Below are 20,532 nucleotides of genomic sequence, written 5' to 3'. Positions count from 1 at the left end.
AGTTTTGATATAAGCTTGGTGGGATCCGTTTTATTGGACAGCAATGTCAGCGCTTTCAGTGGTGGAAAAGTGGGCGAAAGTCGAGAGCCGGCGATTTAGACGAATAGCGGTCCTTCATACCAAGAAGTAGGGAGATGCTGGTCTTTTTTTTTTTTTTTTTTTTTTTTTTTCGGGTTTGTGTATCGTACGTAGCATTTTCCGTGTGTATGTTGGTCGGACTCGGGCGGCCAGAAATTGGTGAGGGGCCTTCAACTTCTGTCGTCAATGGGTTTGCGGTGGGGTTGAATAGACAAATCGAGTTGCCGCCAGCCGGACCACAAAGGGTCGGTGAGCAAATAGCTAGTCCACCTAGTCTAGCTACCTGCATTGCATGCGCATATGGCTGGACTGACGAACCCTTGCATGGACTTGATGCCTCTGGCGCGCGCCTGGGCAGCTGCTGACTGGACCGATCTGGGAGGGGAAGGCATGGGCTGCGACCAGGTAGAGACCAGGGCCGGTCTTAAGGTCATGCATTGATGAGCTGGCAATGCTTTTGCTGATATTAAGCCGCGGCGGCCGTTTCTCAAAGAAGTAGCTGGTACGTATGAATGGGGTGCATGCCGCAAAATAATGAAATAAACCAAAGGTACCCCGTACTGTTCGCCTGATAATTGACAGAGGGTGAAGAAAAATAAAAATAGAGAATAAAAAATTACAAACAGGAAAAGTGGCGAGTGCTAGCGGAAATCAAAGCATTCCACGATGTCGGGTATACCGAACCGTGCGAGTGACCTGCACATTCTTTTTTTTTTTTTTTTTTTTTGGTGGTGTGTGATTTTCGACTTGTTCCTGTTGTTGTCTCATTCGCAAAAAGAATTGAAGAACAAAAAAGCATTAAAAGAGATTGGCGTAGGAGGTAAGGCAGATGGCATTCCGAAGATGCCGTGAAACAGAGAATGGAGTACTTGGAGGCTGTCCGTTGTGGGCCCCCTCAAAGAGGGGGTTACAAAACCTTGATTTTTGACAAAACCGTGGGCCACTATCGCGATTGGAAAACTAAGCTCAAAAGTACCTAAATAACAAATAATTTAATTTTACAATTCGGTTTTAGGTATTTTGACAATGGTGAAACAATTATAAAAATTAAATATATGTTATTTATATAATATAAATTTTTCCCGTATAAAATATGTAGTATTTAAGTTTAAAATTAATATATAAAATAAAAAGGTACTTATTTATACATTTTTTCAAACCCCGGTTATAAATTTGAATAAAATATATAATTTAAATTAAAGATTATATTTAAACCCAATTTTATAAAAATTGTACTATCTTTTGGTTTTTATTTTTATAAAATTCCAATTGGTCAAATTATTTATAAAAATGCAATTTACCATATAAAATAATAAAAAATTAAATATTTTATTAAATAATTAATTTTATTAATTTGAATAAAATAATTATATAAAAATTGGTTAAAATAATTTTTTAATTAAAATAAAATATATAGAACTGCATTTTTTAATATTAAAAAATATATAAAATAAAAATAAAAATTAAATATTTTAATATTTTCCCCTTATAAAAAAATAAATATTAAAATAAAATAAAAATATCAAAATAAATTTATATGGTGTATTTAATAAAATATTTAATTTTTATTTCTATTTTATATATTTTTAAAAATAAAAAAATATAATTTTATATATTTTAATATAATAAATAAATTGTTTTAGCCAATTTTTATATAATTATTTTATTCAAATTAATAAAATTAATTATTTAATAAAATATTTAATTTTTTATTATTTTATATGGTAAATTGCATTTTTATAAATAATTTGACCAATTGGAATTTTATAAAAATAAAAAACAAAAAATAGTACAATTTTTATAAAATTGGGTTTAAATATAATCTTTAATTTAAATTATATATTTTATTCAAATTTATAACCGGGGTTTGAAAAAATATATAAACAAGTACCTTTTTTATTTTATATATTAATTATATTATAATCTTATTATCGAAAATAATATTTTAAATTTGCAAATAATATTTGGATTTTAAAAGTTTTAAAAATATTTTATTTTTGTTAATTTTATCAAAATTGGATTAATAACGTGGATTTTAGTTTCGCTAAGGTACATTTGGGCTTAGTTTTCCAACAGCGATAATGGCCCACGGTTTTGTCAAAAATCACGGTTTTGTAACCCCCTCTTTGAGGGGGCCCACAACGGACAGCCTCCAAGTAGATTCGAGGTCAACGCACAGCTCCAAGGCCCTGGCGATACGCACGAAATACGGCTTGTCGCTTCAAACGTACGTTTGAGCAGTGAGATAAGGTAGGCGAGCTAGGTGAGTACTTTCGATTGCCCAAAAGCCTGACCTACCTACTTACCTCGAGGTAGCAACGTACAGAGTGACATGTATACATGTGGCTCGCCACGCCCCGGTTATGAAGGATGAGCGAGCCGCGCAGTTGAGCGCTTCTCGATGACGGTCTGTCGGCTGGTTTTGCGGCTTGGCTCGAACAGGGTGGTGTATTGTGTGCATTTTGTCCCCCAAGCTTTCCAATCATCGTTCGTGTAACAAGGCGCCAGCTGAAATAAACAAATACTGACTTGGCTTCCATTACCGACTGCATAGTAAGTAATACAGTACAGCCAGTACCTACGTACCCCATGCTGCACTGCACCCATCAATCAAAAACATCAGTCCCGGGCCGCATATCGGGCCGAGCTCGATTGGATGGGAAAGAACTACTCCGAAGAGGAAGCCACGAGTTTTCCGTTCTAGTTCTAGAAACCCTAACCCGCGGCCCGCCCGACCGACCGTTCATTCCAGCCTAGCCGCCATTCCAAGCCTCCCGGGTTTCGTCCTGAATGCAAAGGAGCCAGGCCTATAGCGACCCAGCCCACGCCTGCGCAATCATTGATTCACAAAGCTTGGTCACAACCGTCTCGATCCTCCATCTCTCACAAACGCTGCTATGGCGAATGATTCTACAGTCTGCTTTTGACATATGGAGGTGGGTATTTTTAATTTTCTTTACTTCCTCGATTTCCTCGAGCCGTCGCTGCTTCCGGCGTCATAATCTTCTAGGGGTGGTCTCTCTTCGCTCGGGCCCTCATTTAAGCTGCTTGCACGGCTTAAATGTTCTCGGAGTATACTTAATACATCAGCGCTGCTGTGCTCATCCGGGATTTTTGATGATCCAACGATTCGATTCGTATCTGCTTGGTTTAGCTGTTTTCACAAATCTTTGCGTGCCATGTAGCGTTGTATACGGTATTTAACTATCGGGCTTGCAAGCCAAATTACACCAGCCCAGATAAGTAAAACGGCAAGGGCAGCAGGTTCGCGGCGACGGAGAATTCCGTAACTATCTGTTCAAGGGGGGGAATCGATTTGAGTCTTTTTACCATGGAAAAGTACGTATGTTATATAACCCTTGTTTTTTTTTTTTTCTTATTCTACAACTTGCCAGTAGCACCTTGTGTGTCAACATGGTCATGTTGGCATACTCCTGTGCCGGCAAATCCACCGGGGTTCAACTGGCATTCTCTGCTGCAATAATCTACGACTTCTGGTTCGGAGGCCTGGCTGCTTTCACCAGCGACGAATCCTGGGGATGTTTGTCCGATGGGAGGGAGGTTTTAACGGATCCCTCTGTCGAACCAGCATTAACAACATGCGTCAAAGCGGCAACAGCGTAAAGAGTTTTGATATACATTGTTTTAAAGAGGAATAAAGGACGGTGCTGCAAAGAACTTTAATTTTGGGGTGGATTACAATAACGGTGCAACGTTCTAAGACATAAGGATTGTTGGAATATAGTAGATGCAGATGTGAAAGCAGTCCTAAGATTAGTCCAGCAAGTGGTTTATACATGATCGATATTGTAACTATATTTCTCTGTCTGGGGTCTATCAATGCCGGGGCTGTACGCGAATTAGTTGAGCCCATAATTGGGCGCACGATCTCAGCTTGACAGTGCCATGTAAAGTTATACGGAGGTGCCGACACAATCTAGGCATGGAAAAAATATTCTCTTATATCCCCGGTTAACTTTTAACCTCTATATATGGTAAGCGTGAATGGATTTTTTCCAAAACCAACCTGATTTTAGAGATTAAAACTAGAACTAGAACCATTCCATCCCAAGGTTCAGACGACAGCTCAAGGTCCCACAGGGATCGCGCTCCGAGCAAGCCACGGTGTCGTTGCTTGATGAGAGCTGCTAGAAGAACGGAGAAAGCCGTGCCTTAGCATGGAAACCGGTGGCATGGCAACCTGCAGCACAGCACGTCGAAACGCACGAGGCGTCTGAGGCAAATGTGTGCGTGTGCTCTGTACTCCCACAAACGCTGGCTGTCCTACGTTTCGACCTTTGGGCTTGACCGGCACCGGGAAATAACGAGGAAAAAAGAAAGAATCACCAGACCTTTGCGGATTTATCTCTTTTCCTGAGCTCATTTTTGTGACGAGCACCACCTCACAAAAGTGTCAGCCTGCAACGTGGCTCTTCTTGTCGTGGCCGATCGTCGAGCAAAATATCGAGTGATGGGTGGTGTCATATGGACCTGTTTTCGAGCCAACGGTGCAGAGAAAGAACATCGTTGCCAAGGAGAACACAGGCAGAGAGACGAGCTGTCAGAGACTCGCCCGGCTGGTAGCTCCCGCCCAGGACGCAGGTAAGCCGTGCAGTATGGGTACCCCGAACACTGATCATCGTTTCCAAAGTTGAGACGAGAGACGGGTGGGTGAACCGTTGGGAAGTCCCCTTCTCCGCCCGAAAGTTCTAGGACTAACCAATCTCGGAACCATGGAAGCTATATGATGAATGAGAAATTTCCATGGCGGTGGGTATGGTATATCCTGAAAAAGGCTGCATACATTACAATAAACACCTTGCGGCCCACCCCTTTATTATTTTATTATTATTTTACCTTCATACCCTACATACTGTACAAACAGACTGGGATTCGCTAGCCTCGGGTGAGCACCCATGCGCGATGGGCTTCTGCAATATCGTGGGTTGTATCCATCTTTGCCACCCCCGACGTGCACGAGGCCCGTTTTGGAGGCCAAACGCCAACGCATACATACATCCATACATTACAATATCTTCTGGAGGGGGGTGGCCAGAGATATGAAAAGCAAGGTGGCGAGGCGCAAAAAAACCCTCAGCTGCAGCAAGGAAAAAACAAGTCAAGAAAATTGATAGACAAAAACTGGCCACCATCATGTTGTCGATCCACCGGTGGCCTTCTCCCCTTACCCACCGAGATGTGAATCCGATGAAGGCGGAGCACCCTTCTCAGACATGCAGCAGAGCTGGGCATCGGAGAGAGTGCTCTATCTGCTGCGTGTGGCAATATATCGATAACCAAAAAAAAAAAAAAAAAACGGTGAAAGATTGTGTGCTTGATTCACTCTCCCACTCCGTGCCTCGCCTCCTGCACCCCTCCACGAAGGCACGTAGCCAAAATCTGCATGTGCGTAGTAGCTGTGCATTGGGGAGGTGATACCGGGAAGTGACATGGAGGGTTATGGCGGTGACTTGGAGAGGACTCCCGGGATACATTGGAGTATCTCTGTGCATATCAAAACAGGCTGCAGTGAGAACTTGAAGAAGCACACATGGCTAGACGGATTAGTGCGGATGGACAGGAAGGTACTTTGCACAACATCAACTGCAAGCAGGAGGTCAGCAACAATACCACGGCACTTGTACTCACACGGAAACGACTCGGCGCTCTCCACAAAGTTCGCAATAGGTCGCCAACTTGCTGGTCTACATGGACGGCAAGCCGGCTCCCCCGTCCACGTGTCGTCTAAGTTAATTCTTCTTTCTCCCCGTGGTAGCGCTCACCGCTTCAAATCCAAAAAGCTGGAGTTTATGACGGATCAAATGGCCTACTTTTCTTTCTGGGTAGTAGTCGTAGTCGAATCTGCACACAATGCGCATAGCTTCCGTTCTGTAGTGTCGATATCTGCGGGCAGACCTAGTTTATTTCATCAAACATTGCCTGCTTCTTTTCTGAAACGGCCAAACCACGGGCTAATGAGCCCTAGATGAACTGTAAAGTTGTCTCGAGGAAATGCCAACAGTCTTCAACTGGTAGATAGAAAGTTGATGACGGGCATACCGATCAACTAATGCAACCGCTGGCTCTAGCCCAACCCGAAGCTGATCCTTCCCAAACAGAACCTCGGGAAAGGAGTGGCAAAGTCATAATTGACCCGACGGTTTTTTTCCTGCATTTGACTGGGAAAATATTACAGGGGAGGTTGACAAGGCTTTTTTTTTCTCAAAGTCAGAGCAACAAAAGCCAATTAACACAAAAGAAAGGTTGCCTCTATTGTAACATATACGTCTCGCTCACTTTGTGTAACCACAGAGTGTGGTCGTAGAGAAATATACGGCGTGTAAAGGTGCAGTGCATCTGAGACAAGCGTCGTTCGGGATGCAGACGGCTGATTCCCCCGAGTTTTAGTGTTGCACTTCTCCAATTCGGCGGTCAAATGCGATGAAAAGCTGTCGAAAGACTTTTGATTGGTAAAGATACTGAGCTGTCAAGGTTCTGAATCCAAACCTATGTAACTCGAGAAGATCGCCAAATCCCTGCCTCAACCTGCGCGAGAAACCAAGCCGCTGTATGCCATGGTCAATGTGAAGGTAAACCCCGCGAAGGACTGTAACAGTCATATGTAGGGCGGTTGAAGTGCATCCAATACCCGCTCGTGTCGTGTAGTGTTATACCCTAACGTTGGTTAGAGAGCCAAGTCGACTCTAGATAAGCTTGGAAGGCTTGCTAATTGCCTACCAAGGGACTCTGCTGTAACAATAACCCATGATGTTATGGACTCCCCTGTTGCCGATATCCTCTCGGCATAACCTCACTTAGAATCCATCTCTTGAAGCAAAGAAGGTCTGAACCTTGGCAACCTTGTCTTCGGGGATGACGTAGACCGGATGGACCGTGCCTACTCGATCTTTCTCGTCAAAGATCTCTTCCTCGTTCGGGAACGGTGAAACCATCCAAGCTGGCATGTCGTCATCCCCAACAACGAGCTGCCACCGGTTTTGCGCGGAACTCAAGCCCGATAAGACATAACAGGAATGATATGCATCCGATGGCCTGCACCCGCCCATTAGAAACTGCAGACAAAAAGAAGACAGAGGATTTGTTTGAGGTGCACCTACTTTCCGGGCTTGTCGCGCAGACCGCCCCGTTTTCCCTGTTCCTGACAACAACAGAGAATATATCGCATGAGGCCCTCACGACTGAAGAGTGGTTGAGGTTCTACATCGAGGCTGGAAACCTTGACAGGCCCGTTGAGGCATGCTTCTATCAATGGCCAACATCCCCCTACCCAGTGGCTGTAACAACCATCGACAAGCTTGTTGGTTCTCCCTGAAAATCCGCCCTCGGGAGCATATTGTCGTGAAGAAAGCCAAGAAATGAGCCGTTCAATGTTGAGATACCTACAAAATAAGTGTTAATGCCATGATTGCATGGTCACATCCGTATCCCGTATATGGTGGTATGGGTAGTTCCGTTGATATCACACATACTTGGGGATGGTTTCGCTTGGAGTTCCTAGGAGAGACAGACACCCCAGGGCACAAAAGGCGTATGCGCCATGAGCTTCTGCATCCGGTTGGCCTGATATGCCTCCCTCGAATGTTTGACCTGATTTTACCATGCAGAAGGGTAGAGTGAGTTACTTGGCCTCCAAAATTGATCATGGGTGGACTGACATTTTCGAACATAATCACCCAAACCGGTAAATAGATTGGCGGTGGGATCTCTGATGTACGCCTCCGAGTCCTTGCATAGATCCAGCGGAAGATTAAGCAGGGATATGATAACTGCTGCGCAGTACGCACCCCTGTTACAATCGTTCAGCTTCAGGGTCACAGAATAGACGTATTAATGTAGCGTCTTCACAAGACCAGGGGGCTCACCTGACATCTTCCTCTCCGCCCAAAGACATCCGGAAGCCTCCGTCGGCCTCCTTGAGATCGCATAACCACTTCCATAAAGCTCTCCTGTCGATAAGGGAGAGACCTTCCTCATCGCCGACAACAGCGAGAGCGAGCACGACGGCATAGGTAGTTGCCAAATGGGAAGTCTGCCCATGACCGCCACTAAAGCCGCCAGACTCGTTCTGCATTGACCTTGCGGTGTCGGCCAGCGATTCGGCGTAGTCCTCCTTGACGTTCTCGCCCAGAATGGCCATGGCGTTGAGCGACCAGTACAAAAACCAGGGTCTGCTGGCGTCGGCTGCTATGAATGGCGCAGGCAACTGCCTCAGCATGTTGCGAAGAAAGCGGACGTGCTTCTTGCGATCAATGTGCGGCACGCCGTGGGCGTTGTGCTCCACGTCTGCGTTGGCATCGCTGCCCGCCAAGTAAGGGAGGCATATCGCCACTGTCTCGTCCTGCGTCTTGGAGGTGCTGGTTGCAAGGTCGTCCTTGACCGGTGGAAGCTGGGTAAAAAGATCCGGAATTGCGACCGATACTGCCGGCTGCACGCGCCCTGTGGCTATACCGGGAGTCATGATGACTTCTTCGATATCGTCGCCGCCTGCTGATGGCGATCCCTCTGACGACCGAACCAATCGGTGATTGGAAGAGGAAGAAGTGGAGGTCGCAACAGAGGAGGAAGAATCCATGTTTCCCCTTGGGGTGGTCCTGAGAAATATAGCCCGGCGGCGCAAGTTCTTTGTGTGGTGTCTCATGTCACTGGATGGACAACGGTGCCCATTGCGGGCGGCTTTGCCAAGGTGGGCTGCCTGTAATTTGGTGATGGGCGGTAGATAGACAATACGAGCAGATTCTTGCTATTGTTCCTCCCACAGGTTTATGAATAAATCCTAGAAAAAAAAATCTCCAGGCTGCTCTCCGTCGTCTGGAATGCTGTTGGGATAATTGATTTTCGATCCCTTGCCTTCTGAAGCCCTCCTGCTTCTACTCATCCGTCGCCGACGTCGCTGTTGGAAAATGTTTGCGTGGGTTGGATCATTATGCGGGGGAAGCTCGGCTAAAACTCAGTGTATTCAGCGCTACCTATGTGCTGGCTACTGTTTGTACCTTCCAATGTGTTAGGTTCAAAGCAATCGGATTTGAATTACCATGGAAGTTTACTCCTGATAGAACATAAATTGGCAACATTGGATCCTTCCCAGGTACCAGCCTCCATGTCTTATTTCAGTCATCTCAGCTTATACTATGCTGCATGATAATAGGTAATAACCAAGACATTTTAATCTTTGAAGCGACCTAGGTAATTTAGGTACCTGCCTACCTACTTTGCTGCAGCTATCGGCCCTGTCTTGGTGCCATTGGATCTAATTCTTATCTTTGATCCCCACCCAGGAGCATTCATTTATCTCAACCCTTAATGCATTTAAGTGCAGGGTAAGTAAGGCCAGACATCTAGGTAGTCATGGGCTTCGAGGCAAAATTCCACCATGAGCCCAATGTGTCAAGTACCTGCGAGCAACGCCACGGATCTTCTGGTGTTCTCGAGCTATACAAAGCATACCTCACTTGAACTTGGCACGAAATGTCAGGTTAAAATCGACATTTTTGATAGAAGTACTAAGTCAAGCCATTTCGGATCAGCCTGCACACAGGCATCGGATCTTTCCAGAGAGCCAGAGAGTGGCAGAAGTGACCTGGCTGGGAAGTCCGAGACTCTTGAGCACCGGCGCGCCACTAGCTGTAGCATCACCTAATGACAGCTGGCCCGCTTGCCTTCATCCTAGAGGAGCCTGCAGCCTGGTAGAGGAGCACGTCTGGTCCAGCCAGAATTTGTGGCAAAACAAGTGTCAACGTCCGTATCCAATAAAATGAGAAGAAGCCTGCGGGGACTCAAAACGTAAGGCTATGAGCACGTCAAGATGGCTGAGCACCAATGTGATTTACTTCAAAGTTGGGCGCCATTGCCGGCAAGACAACACAAGACCAGCAAGCCAGGACCTACGTACGCTACGCTAGGTATTCACGTGGTAGGCTTATACAGAGTAGTGAGTCTCTAAAAAGCACCTTGCCTACCTACGGTGCTAGACTATTGTAGGGTGATGTTGCACATCAGTCGCCCTAGTTCAATGACAACCTTGACTTGCTTGACTACCCTACCTTGGCTTGCTTGGGTTAGGATGGCTGATTGCTGCATCTGCAAGCACGGCATCGCAACGCTGTCCAACATATTCAGGCACTTAAGGTACGTCTACCTACTCCGTACCAATCCACCAGCCTTGGGACAGGACACTGCCGCTCCCAACATGGAAATCCAGCCAACTACAGAAGTGCTCAACAAGTAACCCCGCAACACCCCCTCGCCCCTGCCTCGATCCGGAAACGAGGCCCTTTCAAGCTAGGCCTCAATATCATTTATTTCATGGGCTGATAACCTGTCATTCACATGCAGCAATGCTGCGATGCTGGGATAGCCCTGAAAGACGAGCTGGTCTTAAGAGGGGCTGTGGCGTTGCTCTTGTTGTCGTGTGGACCTGGCAGATCTAGCGGTCAACCTCTTCAAGGGCTTTACCACGGGAGTACCTACGGAACGCACTATGTAAAGATCGCGCCCATTACTCCGTATGGCTCGCGGGGCCGTTTCGTACCATAGCTCAATCGTTTTACCTTGACAGACCAGGCTACAGATCCTTGGCCAGCCAGGCGCATTAAATCAGATCTTTGACCGCCGTCTGAATGTCCAGCGCATCTGAAAATAGGTACCTCCGTCCTAGGGAGTCAATAATTACTATTGGTAGTATGCTTGGAGACTGTATGGGGTTGGGATCGACTTGGCCCAATTCTGAATCGGTGGTCCTCTTTGCCGTTGAAAGACTCAAGGAAAACCCGGCCAAACCCGGCCGGAAAGGAAAGCAAAATGTGGATCATGCTGAAGAACTTTTAACCTAGGAAGTAACTTGTCCAGCCAAACTTATTTTTTTGTGTGTACACGCGCAGGACTTCGCAATTACGTGGTAGGCCGGCTGGTGCTTGTTTTCTTGGTGCCAGCCCACCTTGGCTGACTATGAAAATTCTCCTCGCGCTTGTCTTGCCCATGGACGCGTTTTGTGGGCTTGACGATGGGACCGAGAGAGAAGAAAAAAAAAAAAAAAAGCCTTGGTTGCAAAGACCCTTGCGGTTGACATCCATCCGCCTCAAAATTCAAGGTACAATTGTTCAGCTTCGGCACAGAAAACATCTCTTATGGCCCGGGCGTCCCTTGGCGGCACAGCTAAAACCCATGTCAGCGTGGGGTACAATCGTACAAAGTAGGACTAGGTGGGTAGTAAGCTGCTTGCTTTTTCAAGGTTAGCTTCATTGTCGAGTCTGAAGCGAATGTAACCTGCCACCTTTTCAAAACAGTCCAATTCTGTTGACACTTGTACTGTGCAGGAACTTGGTACTCAAAGTTGTTCACTCTGCAAGATACAGAGCGAGTATCAATTGATTACTCCATACACTTCTTATCCGTCCAGGCTGCGCCCTTGCATCATCTGCCGTGCATTAAAGACAGGAAAATGTGCAAAATTGACGATGACTGCTATGGGTCCTGCTAAATAGAGTACAGGGTTTAAGACATCAAATCGGCGACTGTCGGATCATGGACAACCCAAAAACAAGTGACCCTTGCTGGTTAGCTCGGATCCAAAGCATCATGACATAGAATGACAGCCACCCAACCTCCTTGCCCAGTCTTTAACGCCTTAGCCTTTCAAGCCTTTGCAACCGTTGGGATTCGAGGCCGGGCGTCGAGTTCGGCGCATCTTTTCTTTTGCTTCCAGCCGAGGGGGAATGCACCGGAGATGTTGGGCAACGGGACAATTCGTTACCATAATTTGCCTGCCAACAACCAATCCACGCCGAGAAACGCCCCTGGCTCGAGCGGAAACCGGGCATACCTCGGAACGCGTCGATTGGACGAGTCGTGAACTTGATTGTGGGCAAATTCGGTACTTTTACCCGTTGACGGGATTGAAGGGAACAAACAGATACTGTACTGTATTTGCTGCTGACATTGGACGGGATGAAAATCAAGCACGGCTTCTGGGCTCCCACATGTTTACTAGCATTTTTGATTGGTTGATTTTTAAGGAGATAGCCATGTACTCCGTACCGTTTAATATCAGGACGAGGTCGAGACGCTGCAGAGGGGCGAAGCAGAACAAGTCCCGGTTTTTAATTCGTCCAACTGGCAAAACAAAGCGAATGAATCCCATTAATTCCCATGGGGTTTTTAGTGGATGCTGTGCATCCTGAAGCCTGGAAACTATTACGAAGTACCTAAACCAGGCACATTGCAGCTGGGGAAACAGTATGAAGTGCCCGCTTAGGGATTGACACCGAAAATCTCGTCTCTACTGTGTACTTCGTACCTTGGTCTAGGTTCCGACATGCAGATTACTAGTGACCAACTAAATAGGCAGTGCCCTTACGTCGTGTACATCCGGAGTAATAGATAAACTAGACTAGACGAAAAAAAAGAGGCGACGACCAGATGAATAGTTGAAGATCTTGGGATGACAGATCCAAAGATCCAGAGGTCCAGAAGCAAACAAATCCCGTGATTGATTGCTGGGCCGGACCCTGATGAGCGGGCTGGGCGGCTGGCATAGGGCGAGACCTACACTAGTAAACCGCTGGCCTCCTGTCGGCTATCAGCAGAGAATGTTGCTACTTGATCGCCCGGGGTGGTTGCAAATCCATCGCTAGCAAGCCCCCCGGTACCCGGACCGTGCGCAGTCACCCATAGCTTCCCCATGACCGTTGTGGTGCAATGCTGATTGGGTCGGAGTCTGCCAAGGCTGGCGCCAGCACAACCCTAGCGGAATGCCAGCCACTGGACGAGGTGCCCCTCTCGAGCGTACCACAGTATGCAGGCAGGTATCCACAAGCCCAATCAACTGCTAAAACTGCTTCCCACACCGCTTCTTCGAGATTGTATGGGAAGAGGTCGCCGCCCCCTCTCTGGGTTCCTCTTCCCACGACCTCCCCCAAACCGGCAGTCTCAGAATCGGCTTCACGGTGATGTTTGCTCTTCAATCTTGCTGACCGCTTCCGCTGCCAGTGTCAGTGCCGCATCTGCACCGTTTCAAAGCAGAGCAAGCGGTGTAGACAGCCGTTGACGATACAATACTATCAAACCCTCGACAAGCCTCGATCCTCTTTTTTCTCTCTCCTCTTTTTTTTCCGATTCTTTCACGATGACTTACGACTACCGAGGAAACCAGTTTCTGGAACAGCTTGCGAGGGAAAACTTCGCATACGTAACGACTTCCGCCGCCTCTGCCGCAACTACCACAACGGCACCGGCAAACACCATCACCACGATGTCACAATCAAATCGCCAGAGCCCTGGTGCCTGGCAGGTGTCGTACGACATGGCAGCCTCTGTTGGTGCGGTGGCTCCGATGCACTCCCCGACATCTCAGAGCCTCTCGGCTTCGTCACCCGAAGATTCACAGCAGGCCTCTTCGCCGGGCCACCACAGCTCGGCTGCTTCGAGCCCTTTGCAACACCAGCTCTCACCGTTCCAGACTACCGCTCTACCGCTTCTCACAGACTGGGCACTCCAGCAACAGCAGCAGCAACATCAGCAGCAACAACAGTCCCACCAGACCCAGGTCCCCCAAAATATGCCGCTGTTCCAGGACAACTCCGCAGCTTTGATGAGCTTTGGACCCTTCGGGACGGGTTTCCAACACACGCCCATTGAGTACCTTCCCGCAACGACGGGGGCCCTGGAGCCTGCCATTCAATTGGAGCCGACTTTCAGCAACATGTCGACGGTTGAGAACCCGCACCAGGCCCTGACCTGGAACATGGGCATTGCAAATTGGCAGGACTTTGGCACGACCATGACGCCTTTCCACCAGATGTCCGATGCCATGCCAAACGTGGGCAGCTTGGGAAGCCATTCTCCCACAGGTACTTATCTCGAGGTCCTGTCTCTCAACTCTGGGAGCGACAATGGCTGGACGACGGTGGATTTCCCCGCCTACCACGATCCTACTGGGTTCTCGCAACAGGCTCAGAACACGGCCATCTTCAACCCCGGCCAGACCCTTCACCTGAGGTCAAATTCAGACTCCTCGCATTCTGATCTGGAGTTTGGCAGCAGCTATGAGGAAGTCAACTTCCCGTACTCTCCTTTCTCTCCTGGCTCTGACACTCTCGACGCCGTCAACCACCGCAACTGCTTCTCGAGCGATGGTCACCACCATCACCACCACCATCAACAGACCGAGACCATCAGCCCGGCTTCTGCTGTCGGACCCATGCCCATCAAGGCTGCCGCGCCATCCACCAGGCCCGCACAAGCCAGCGGTTCGGGAGCGGGCGCTTCATCTTCTTCGGCGTCACCCCCAGCCCGCCGTACCTCGGGTCCTCGCAAGAGCCCAATTTCCAAGCCCACCAAGTCTGTCATTCGCAGGACGTCAACTGGCAAGGACGGCAAGACAGAAAAGAAGGTTGGCCGCCGCAAGGGTCCTCTTCTGCCCGAGCAGAGGAAACAGGCGAGTGAGATCAGGAAATTGCGTGCTTGTCTGCGCTGCAAGTTCCTCAAGAAGACCTGCGACAAGGGCGAGCCTTGCCAGGGTTGCCAGCCGTCACATGCTCGCCTGTGGCAGGTGCCTTGCACTCGCATCGACATCAAGGACGTCAACTACTTCATGAAGGACTGGAAGGCCGACTACGAGCGCCACCTTGACCGCGGCGTCTCGGTTTACAACGTTAAGGGTTTTGCCCAGAAGGAGACTTTGATGTGGGTTACGCACGGTTACGGATACTGCCTCCCCATCATGGTCCGCGAGGTCTTCGTTGCCGATGAGAGCTGCTTCCACGTTGACTGGGTTGAGTCTCACCTCACCGACCAGGAGCCCATCGACTTTGAGATCCGCACCGAGAGGCTCGATGTCGGTCAGGATGGTATCAGCATTGAGTCTCTGGACCAGTACCTTGACAAGCACATTGACCAGTCATGGGAGAGCTTCGTCGATGACCACTTCGAGGGCACGCCGTTTATCAGCGAGATCCTCAAGACGGCCCACCGATTCTACGTCAAGGAGAAGCTGCCTGTGATCCGCAAGGCGCTCAAACTTGTCCTTGCCTACAACCTGACGCTTCACATCACCATGGTGGAGCAGCAGGGTGCCGAGAACTTTGCCGAGGGTCAGATTGATGACGAGGATTCCAAGTACTTTGGCAAGATCGTCGCTCCCGTCATGATCAACTTCCAGATCAAGTGTGCCATGGCCGACATGTGGCGCGAGCTGCAAAAGGAGATCCTCGAGGAGTTATCTGCTCTCTACTCGAGCGTTTACAGCGGCGACAGGCTCAAGAACTGGCCGACCATTTTCATGCTCGCCGCCATTCTTCTGTGTGTTTGGGAGGAGATGCAGTTCGACTGCCACTACCGCGTACCCGACCCCATCGCCGTCAACAAATTCTGCAACGACATGGAGTCGACGCCCGTTGGTGTCATTGTCGGTCTTTTCCACGCCATCTCCCAGAAGCTTCCCGCATTCACCGAGTGGGACACACGCAGGCATGGCCAGCTGCTCAACAACAACCCGGCTGTGTGTGAGGCCATGACAGAAGTGCGCCAACATGTGACCAAGCATGGTATGTATCCTATAGCCCAACTTGATCTTTTTGTTCCAGCCGTGTTAGGTATTTCACATGCAAAGATCAAAACGCTAACATACCTCAACAGAACAATACCTGAGGGGCCGTGCCGATGCCAAGTTCGACCGCTACGACTTCGACTCTCTATCCAACAAGTTCCTTTCCAAGTTGGTCATTCGTGCCAATTGAGACACTTGTCCGATTATCAGTGTCGACACCAGCCCTTGCTGGTGTTACATGATACCATTCTGTTCATGTCTTGCTTGCCATCTGAGACCTGTACGATCCATTGATGATCGGCAGTTTACATTTGGCTTAGATTGTTTATTTGATTTCCTTTGTCAGTTACATTCGGTTGGATTGGATCATTGAGCGACGGCGTCTCTTCCTTCTCCCTTCCCGCATATTATTATTTTTATTTGCCTTTCACCTTCGACTGGAAATGACGGCGGCACTGTCGGCCACCACACGTACGACACAAAGACGCTACGAGAACTCACGACACAAATCAATGCGCCTGGAGCACCTCAACTTCATGACCACATGTTATCTGCACCCAACTTTACCGACACTCTTTAGCATCACACCTTTTTATGATCTGCTTTTCTTCACGATCTGTATGACCGCTTGTTGTTGTTTTTATCTCACCTTTTTTTTTCTATCATCTTGTTTCCTTTGTCTGATATGCCCCGAAACGTTGGGTGGGAAATTTGGACCTCGAAATCACGGAGGGATGATGAATTTATTGTTTTTGCTTTTGAGTTACTTTTTTAATGAGACAAAAGAGGCAAAACGGAGCTATGAAGCGCTGGACATTTTATCATTACGATACATACGTTACCTTACTTTGGGCATATAGGTTATATGCAGCGAAAGCATGGTTCAAGGCGTTCGTTCTTGGTTGGGCTTGTCCAGCGGACACCCCTCGACATATCATCGACGAGACATATCGAAAGATTCAGACATAAATCATGATACATTTGAACAGAGACACATTATACTACATGCCATGCTTATCCCATTCGCATATTTTACTGTGCCGCCAAGGCCGCTACCTCGCCTCACACCTGCGTTGTTTCCTTCGATTACCTGTCACCCTCCACGTCTTTGGTTGCATTGAAAAATGTTGATCTACGCCAGTTTGATGATAGATCAAATCAAAGAGGGCAAAATGACCAACACGGTCTGGATGGACGATTGTGAGATTTGATTTTCCAGTGTGCCCTGTCGGCCTTCGATCGAAGCCTTTTCATTCGTTTGGTTTTCGGCGTGGTTGTGATGTGCCATTTATTGATCCCGAGACGTCAGCAACCTGCATGATGCATGGGCACATTGCTCATTTGTTTTAGATTAATCGTAATGTCAAAGAGACACGACAAGACCAGGTACCTGATAAACGGTTGTTCGTCACACCCTTGTTGGCTTTGGGGTGTGTGTGTGTGTGTGTGTGTGTGTGTGTGTGTGTGTGTGTGTGTGTGTGGGTATGAGTATGTGCAGCCGAGTGGGTGGGTGGGTGGTCAGCCTTGTTGCTGCAACGGCCTGCCGATATCTTTTCACGCTTACCAACCCTTGCCAACCTCTTACTCGTTGTTTTCTCTCTCCTTTTTCTTCTTCTTCCTCTTCCTGTTTCTTGCCGTATTTAGGTGCATGGTCGGCCAGGTGGAAGGCCGTATTGAGCAGTGAGGGTTGGACAGCGCTGACCCGTCATGCTTATGTACTGTATGTCTTGGGATACGTCAAAAAAGATGGCTGCAATTAAGCAGCAGAGGCCCCTCCCCCTCGACAAAGGCCGCCTTTGGTGGCCCGTAAGCCGGTCCCGGCGCGGAACGTAGCGAGTGTGTGTTTTTAGCGTCATGTAGAAAGGGGATAAGTTATAACTGCATTTGTACATGGTTCATACTAGTCTAGCGCTTTTTGACCGCTCGATGCAATGCAAAGACGGCATATTCGCCTTCAAAAAACCTTCTTGCGCCGGGAGAACTGAGTCGCACAGCTTTATGATCGTCTGGAATAGGGCTGTTGCTGACGCTGCGGATGTGGTGTGGGTGGACTTGTGCCTTTAAGCCGCTGTTTTGTTGGAATGGAAATGGTACAAAGCAGTCGAGTCTTGATACCGGATACTGAAAAGAAGGGCCAGGTTGAGCAACGTAGCCTTTCGGCATGGCACATCAGCATATGAAACTAAGCTTGTGCTTGCTCTCCAGCACCTGATATCGTGAGCTTTGTCAACGACACACAGGCGACAATGCCTTTAGGCCCACTTTTGAAAAGTTAATGTGATGCGGACAGCGTTATCCCTCTCGCCATACATAGCCAGAACTAAGGTGTTAGAAGCCAAGCTTAAGCCTTGCCAAGACTAGCATATACATGCGAGCACTGATGTTCCCGTGTACCTCGATGGTGAGCATCCACTTACGGGTAGCTTGAGCTTGGCTGACTAGAATCGGACTTCTCAGTCAAATATAGGCATTTTCTGTAGATTTGCTCCGAGACTCTGCAAGGCTGCCCTGTAACTCCACACAAGCCTTGTGAAACCGGGTTCTCACCACTTTGGTGTGAAGAGGCTGTTAAAAAGGGCCACAGGACGTCTCCAGAAGCCTCACCACTTTTCTAAGCAGTCGAGCGGGGTTGCTCCAGTGGTTAGATATTACAGATAGTGGATGGTGTACCGAATATACCCATGCTGGCACAAACGGACGATTAGATGCACGCAACACACCCCTGAGGGTGTGCCTTCTCTATAGAATCTATACATATGTATATATTTATTTTCTTTAGCTTCTTCCATCTATCATAGTCCAAACAGCCAGTTGAAAGTTTAGCCCCGTATAAATCGCTGAATCGTTCTCGGAACGCAATCACAAGCCTCGGCAGACGCTGGCCGATTTGAGATATAAGAAGTATCAAAATATGTGACACGCTTACATGCGCGCCTCTCGATCGGGCTCGACGTCCTCTTGCTCAGCCAGGAACTTTTCAGCATCCATGGCGGCCATGCAACCGGAACCTATGAGTCTAAGAGTTAGTCTGATCCTGACTGACCTGTCATGTGCTTTGATGTTTCACTAGGAGAGCAAGGTCGGCAGGGCGGAAAACTTACCGGCACTTGTAATAGCCTGTCTGTATCTCTTGTCTTGCACATCGCCGCAAGCAAAAACACCCTCGACACTCGTCAGGGGGGTACCCGGCTTAGTGACGATATAACCCTCCTCATCGGTCTCGAGCTGCCCCTTGACGAGCTGAGTGGCCGGGTCGTGTCCGATGGCATAAAATAGACCGTTGGCTTCGAGCGTCTCCTCCTTGCCAGTAACGACGTCCTTGATGACCATGTGGCTCATAAGACCGTCCTCCCCACCCTTGACCTCGACTCCAACCGAATTGAACTTGACTGTAACCTTGGGGTGCGACAGCAAGCGCTTGGCCATGATGCTGCTGGCGCGCAGCTTGTCCTTGCGCACAAGCACTGTAACGTGGCTGCCGTACTTGGTCAAAAACATGGCCTCCTCAGCTGCGCTGTCGCCACCGCCGATGACAAAAAGCGGCTTGTTACGGAAGATAGGCACGGCACCGTCGCATACGGCGCAGGCCGAGATGCCGTTCTGCCAGTACTTGTCCTCGCCAGGCAGGCCAAGGCGGCGGGCTGACGCACCCGTTGCGATTACGAGCGTGTCTGCTGTGTGCATGACCTCCGGCGACCACTCGGTGCAGTATTTGAAAGGGCGCGAGGACAGGTCAACCTTGGCAACGGTCTCGGAGATGATCTCGGTCTCAAAGCGGGATGATTGTTCGCGCATTGCGTCCTGTGGGGTGGCAAAGGAAGATCAATCAGTGTCCATCTCCTGTAACCCTGCCCATACGTGTGTCACAAAGCATAACGGAAGAATGCCGTACCATGAGTTCCTGGCCGCCAATACCCTTGGGGAAACCAGGGAAGTTCTCCACGTCCGTGGTCGTGGTCAGCTGGCCACCCGCTGCGGTACCGTTGGCCATGAAACCTTCATACATGACAGCTGTTCGTACCACGCCATCCGTCAGCCTTGGTCCTTTCATCACAACTCCTGATATCCCTTATAACTGGACCGATTTCTCACGCTTCAGGTTGGCTCGCGCCAGGTAAATGGCGGCCGTGTGGGCGGCGGGCCCAGACCCGATGACTGTCGATGGTACGTGAATGTCAGTATATTGATACCATCCAGAGTGCGTCACGCGCCCGCTTGGACAACCAAAGAGGGCGAGTATCAGTGACGAGTGATTTGATAATGGACATACTAACTACCTTGCTGTGCATCCTTCTGGCCTGTGCAACCTTCTTGATCTCGCTCGCACGTGGCGGATGTTCCTTGACACCGGCGGCAACAACGAGGGCTGCTGGTAAGCCGGGACCGCTTGAACGGAGGGTACGTCTAAAGGCTGATGAAAACAGCTTGAACGACTGTTTGCTGGTTCGCGATGCGTGCTGCACGCGTCCGGCCCGTTGCGAGTTTTAGGTTTCGGTGATGCGTTTGTTTGCAAGGGATATCAGACGGCACCGAAAGCGAGGAGGGGTGAAGTTGGATAGAGAAAGACTATTGCTATAGGGTAAAGTTGGGTGGGGTATCAGATTGGTCAATCGGAATATCTCTACTACGGAAAAAAAGCTGGGTCGCTTGGGACTGGTAAAAGCTGTTGTTGATTCGTAAGCGGAAGAGGGGTCCTGTCAATATTCCCGTTGTAGCTAGTAAACAACTATACGGAGTAACTTAGTAAGGTGGTAGGTACTATTCAGCAGTTGGATTTGAATTTTCCCGTGTCCCCGCGTGTCATGCTGCCGACGCGAGTTCGGCCTTATGTAAGGCACCTTGGGCATGTATCCGTATCTTCTGGACCTAGGCTAGGCAATCTAGGCTTGCTA

General features: G+C 48.7%; 8 protein-coding genes across 8 annotated transcripts; 4 read left to right on the top strand and 4 right to left on the bottom strand.

Moving 5' to 3' along the window:
- Positions 1-55: 55 nt before the first annotated feature.
- MGG_15665 (uncharacterized protein) lies at positions 56-516 on the bottom strand (the record flags this gene model as incomplete). Its single annotated transcript, XM_003714161.1, has 2 exons — positions 56-142; positions 397-516. 2 exons carry the CDS (start codon positions 514-516, stop codon positions 56-58), a joined length of 207 nt encoding a protein of 68 aa, XP_003714209.1.
- A 1,563-nt stretch (positions 517-2,079) lies between these two features.
- Positions 2,080-2,616, bottom strand: MGG_15664 (uncharacterized protein). Its single transcript, XM_003714160.1, has 2 exons — positions 2,385-2,616; positions 2,080-2,297 (listed from the first exon to the last, which is right to left on the bottom strand). The coding sequence occupies exons 1-2, from the start codon at positions 2,537-2,539 to the stop codon at positions 2,183-2,185; spliced, it is 270 nt and encodes an 89-aa protein (XP_003714208.1). The 5' UTR covers positions 2,540-2,616; the 3' UTR covers positions 2,080-2,182.
- Positions 2,617-3,430: 814 nt separating this feature from the next.
- Positions 3,431-3,889, top strand: MGG_15663 (uncharacterized protein). The gene has a single exon (XM_003714159.1). The coding sequence runs from the start codon at positions 3,493-3,495 to the stop codon at positions 3,700-3,702; it is 210 nt and encodes a 69-aa protein (XP_003714207.1). The 5' UTR covers positions 3,431-3,492; the 3' UTR covers positions 3,703-3,889.
- Positions 3,890-4,482: 593 nt separating this feature from the next.
- Positions 4,483-4,838, top strand: MGG_15662 (uncharacterized protein; the record flags this gene model as incomplete). The annotated part of the gene is made up of 2 exons (XM_003714158.1): positions 4,483-4,680; positions 4,819-4,838. Coding segments are annotated over 2 exons (218 nt in total), but the record flags the coding sequence as incomplete, so codon positions are not given.
- Positions 4,839-6,343: 1,505 nt separating this feature from the next.
- On the bottom strand, positions 6,344-9,263 carry MGG_01287 (farnesyltransferase subunit beta). The gene is made up of 5 exons (XM_003714157.1): positions 7,962-9,263; positions 7,755-7,885; positions 7,569-7,686; positions 7,197-7,478; positions 6,344-7,131 (listed from the first exon to the last, which is right to left on the bottom strand). The coding sequence occupies exons 1-5, from the start codon at positions 8,735-8,737 to the stop codon at positions 6,894-6,896; spliced, it is 1,545 nt and encodes a 514-aa protein (XP_003714205.1). The 5' UTR covers positions 8,738-9,263; the 3' UTR covers positions 6,344-6,893.
- Positions 9,264-10,425: 1,162 nt separating this feature from the next.
- On the top strand, positions 10,426-10,818 carry MGG_15661 (uncharacterized protein; the record flags this gene model as incomplete). The annotated part of the gene is made up of 1 exon (XM_003714156.1): positions 10,426-10,818. The coding sequence occupies one exon, from the start codon at positions 10,426-10,428 to the stop codon at positions 10,630-10,632; it is 207 nt and encodes a 68-aa protein (XP_003714204.1). The 3' UTR covers positions 10,633-10,818.
- Positions 10,819-12,921: 2,103 nt separating this feature from the next.
- MGG_01285 (C6 finger domain-containing protein) lies at positions 12,922-16,614 on the top strand. The gene is made up of 2 exons (XM_003714155.1): positions 12,922-15,638; positions 15,730-16,614. The coding sequence occupies exons 1-2, from the start codon at positions 13,220-13,222 to the stop codon at positions 15,828-15,830; spliced, it is 2,520 nt and encodes an 839-aa protein (XP_003714203.1). The 5' UTR covers positions 12,922-13,219; the 3' UTR covers positions 15,831-16,614.
- Positions 16,615-18,264: 1,650 nt separating this feature from the next.
- Positions 18,265-20,428, bottom strand: MGG_01284 (thioredoxin reductase). The gene is made up of 5 exons (XM_003714154.1): positions 19,911-20,428; positions 19,733-19,795; positions 19,533-19,651; positions 18,742-19,441; positions 18,265-18,648 (listed from the first exon to the last, which is right to left on the bottom strand). Exons 1-5 carry the CDS (start codon positions 19,927-19,929, stop codon positions 18,563-18,565), a joined length of 987 nt encoding a protein of 328 aa, XP_003714202.1. The 5' UTR covers positions 19,930-20,428; the 3' UTR covers positions 18,265-18,562.
- Between the last annotated feature and the right edge of the window lie 104 nt (positions 20,429-20,532).

This window comes from Pyricularia oryzae, chromosome 2, assembly GCF_000002495.2.
Source record: "Pyricularia oryzae 70-15 chromosome 2, whole genome shotgun sequence".
In the NCBI taxonomy this organism is placed as follows: domain Eukaryota; kingdom Fungi; phylum Ascomycota; class Sordariomycetes; order Magnaporthales; family Pyriculariaceae; genus Pyricularia; species Pyricularia oryzae.
The sequence above is the reverse complement of the archived record's forward strand: the minus strand, read 5'-3'. Positions and strand labels throughout refer to the sequence as shown.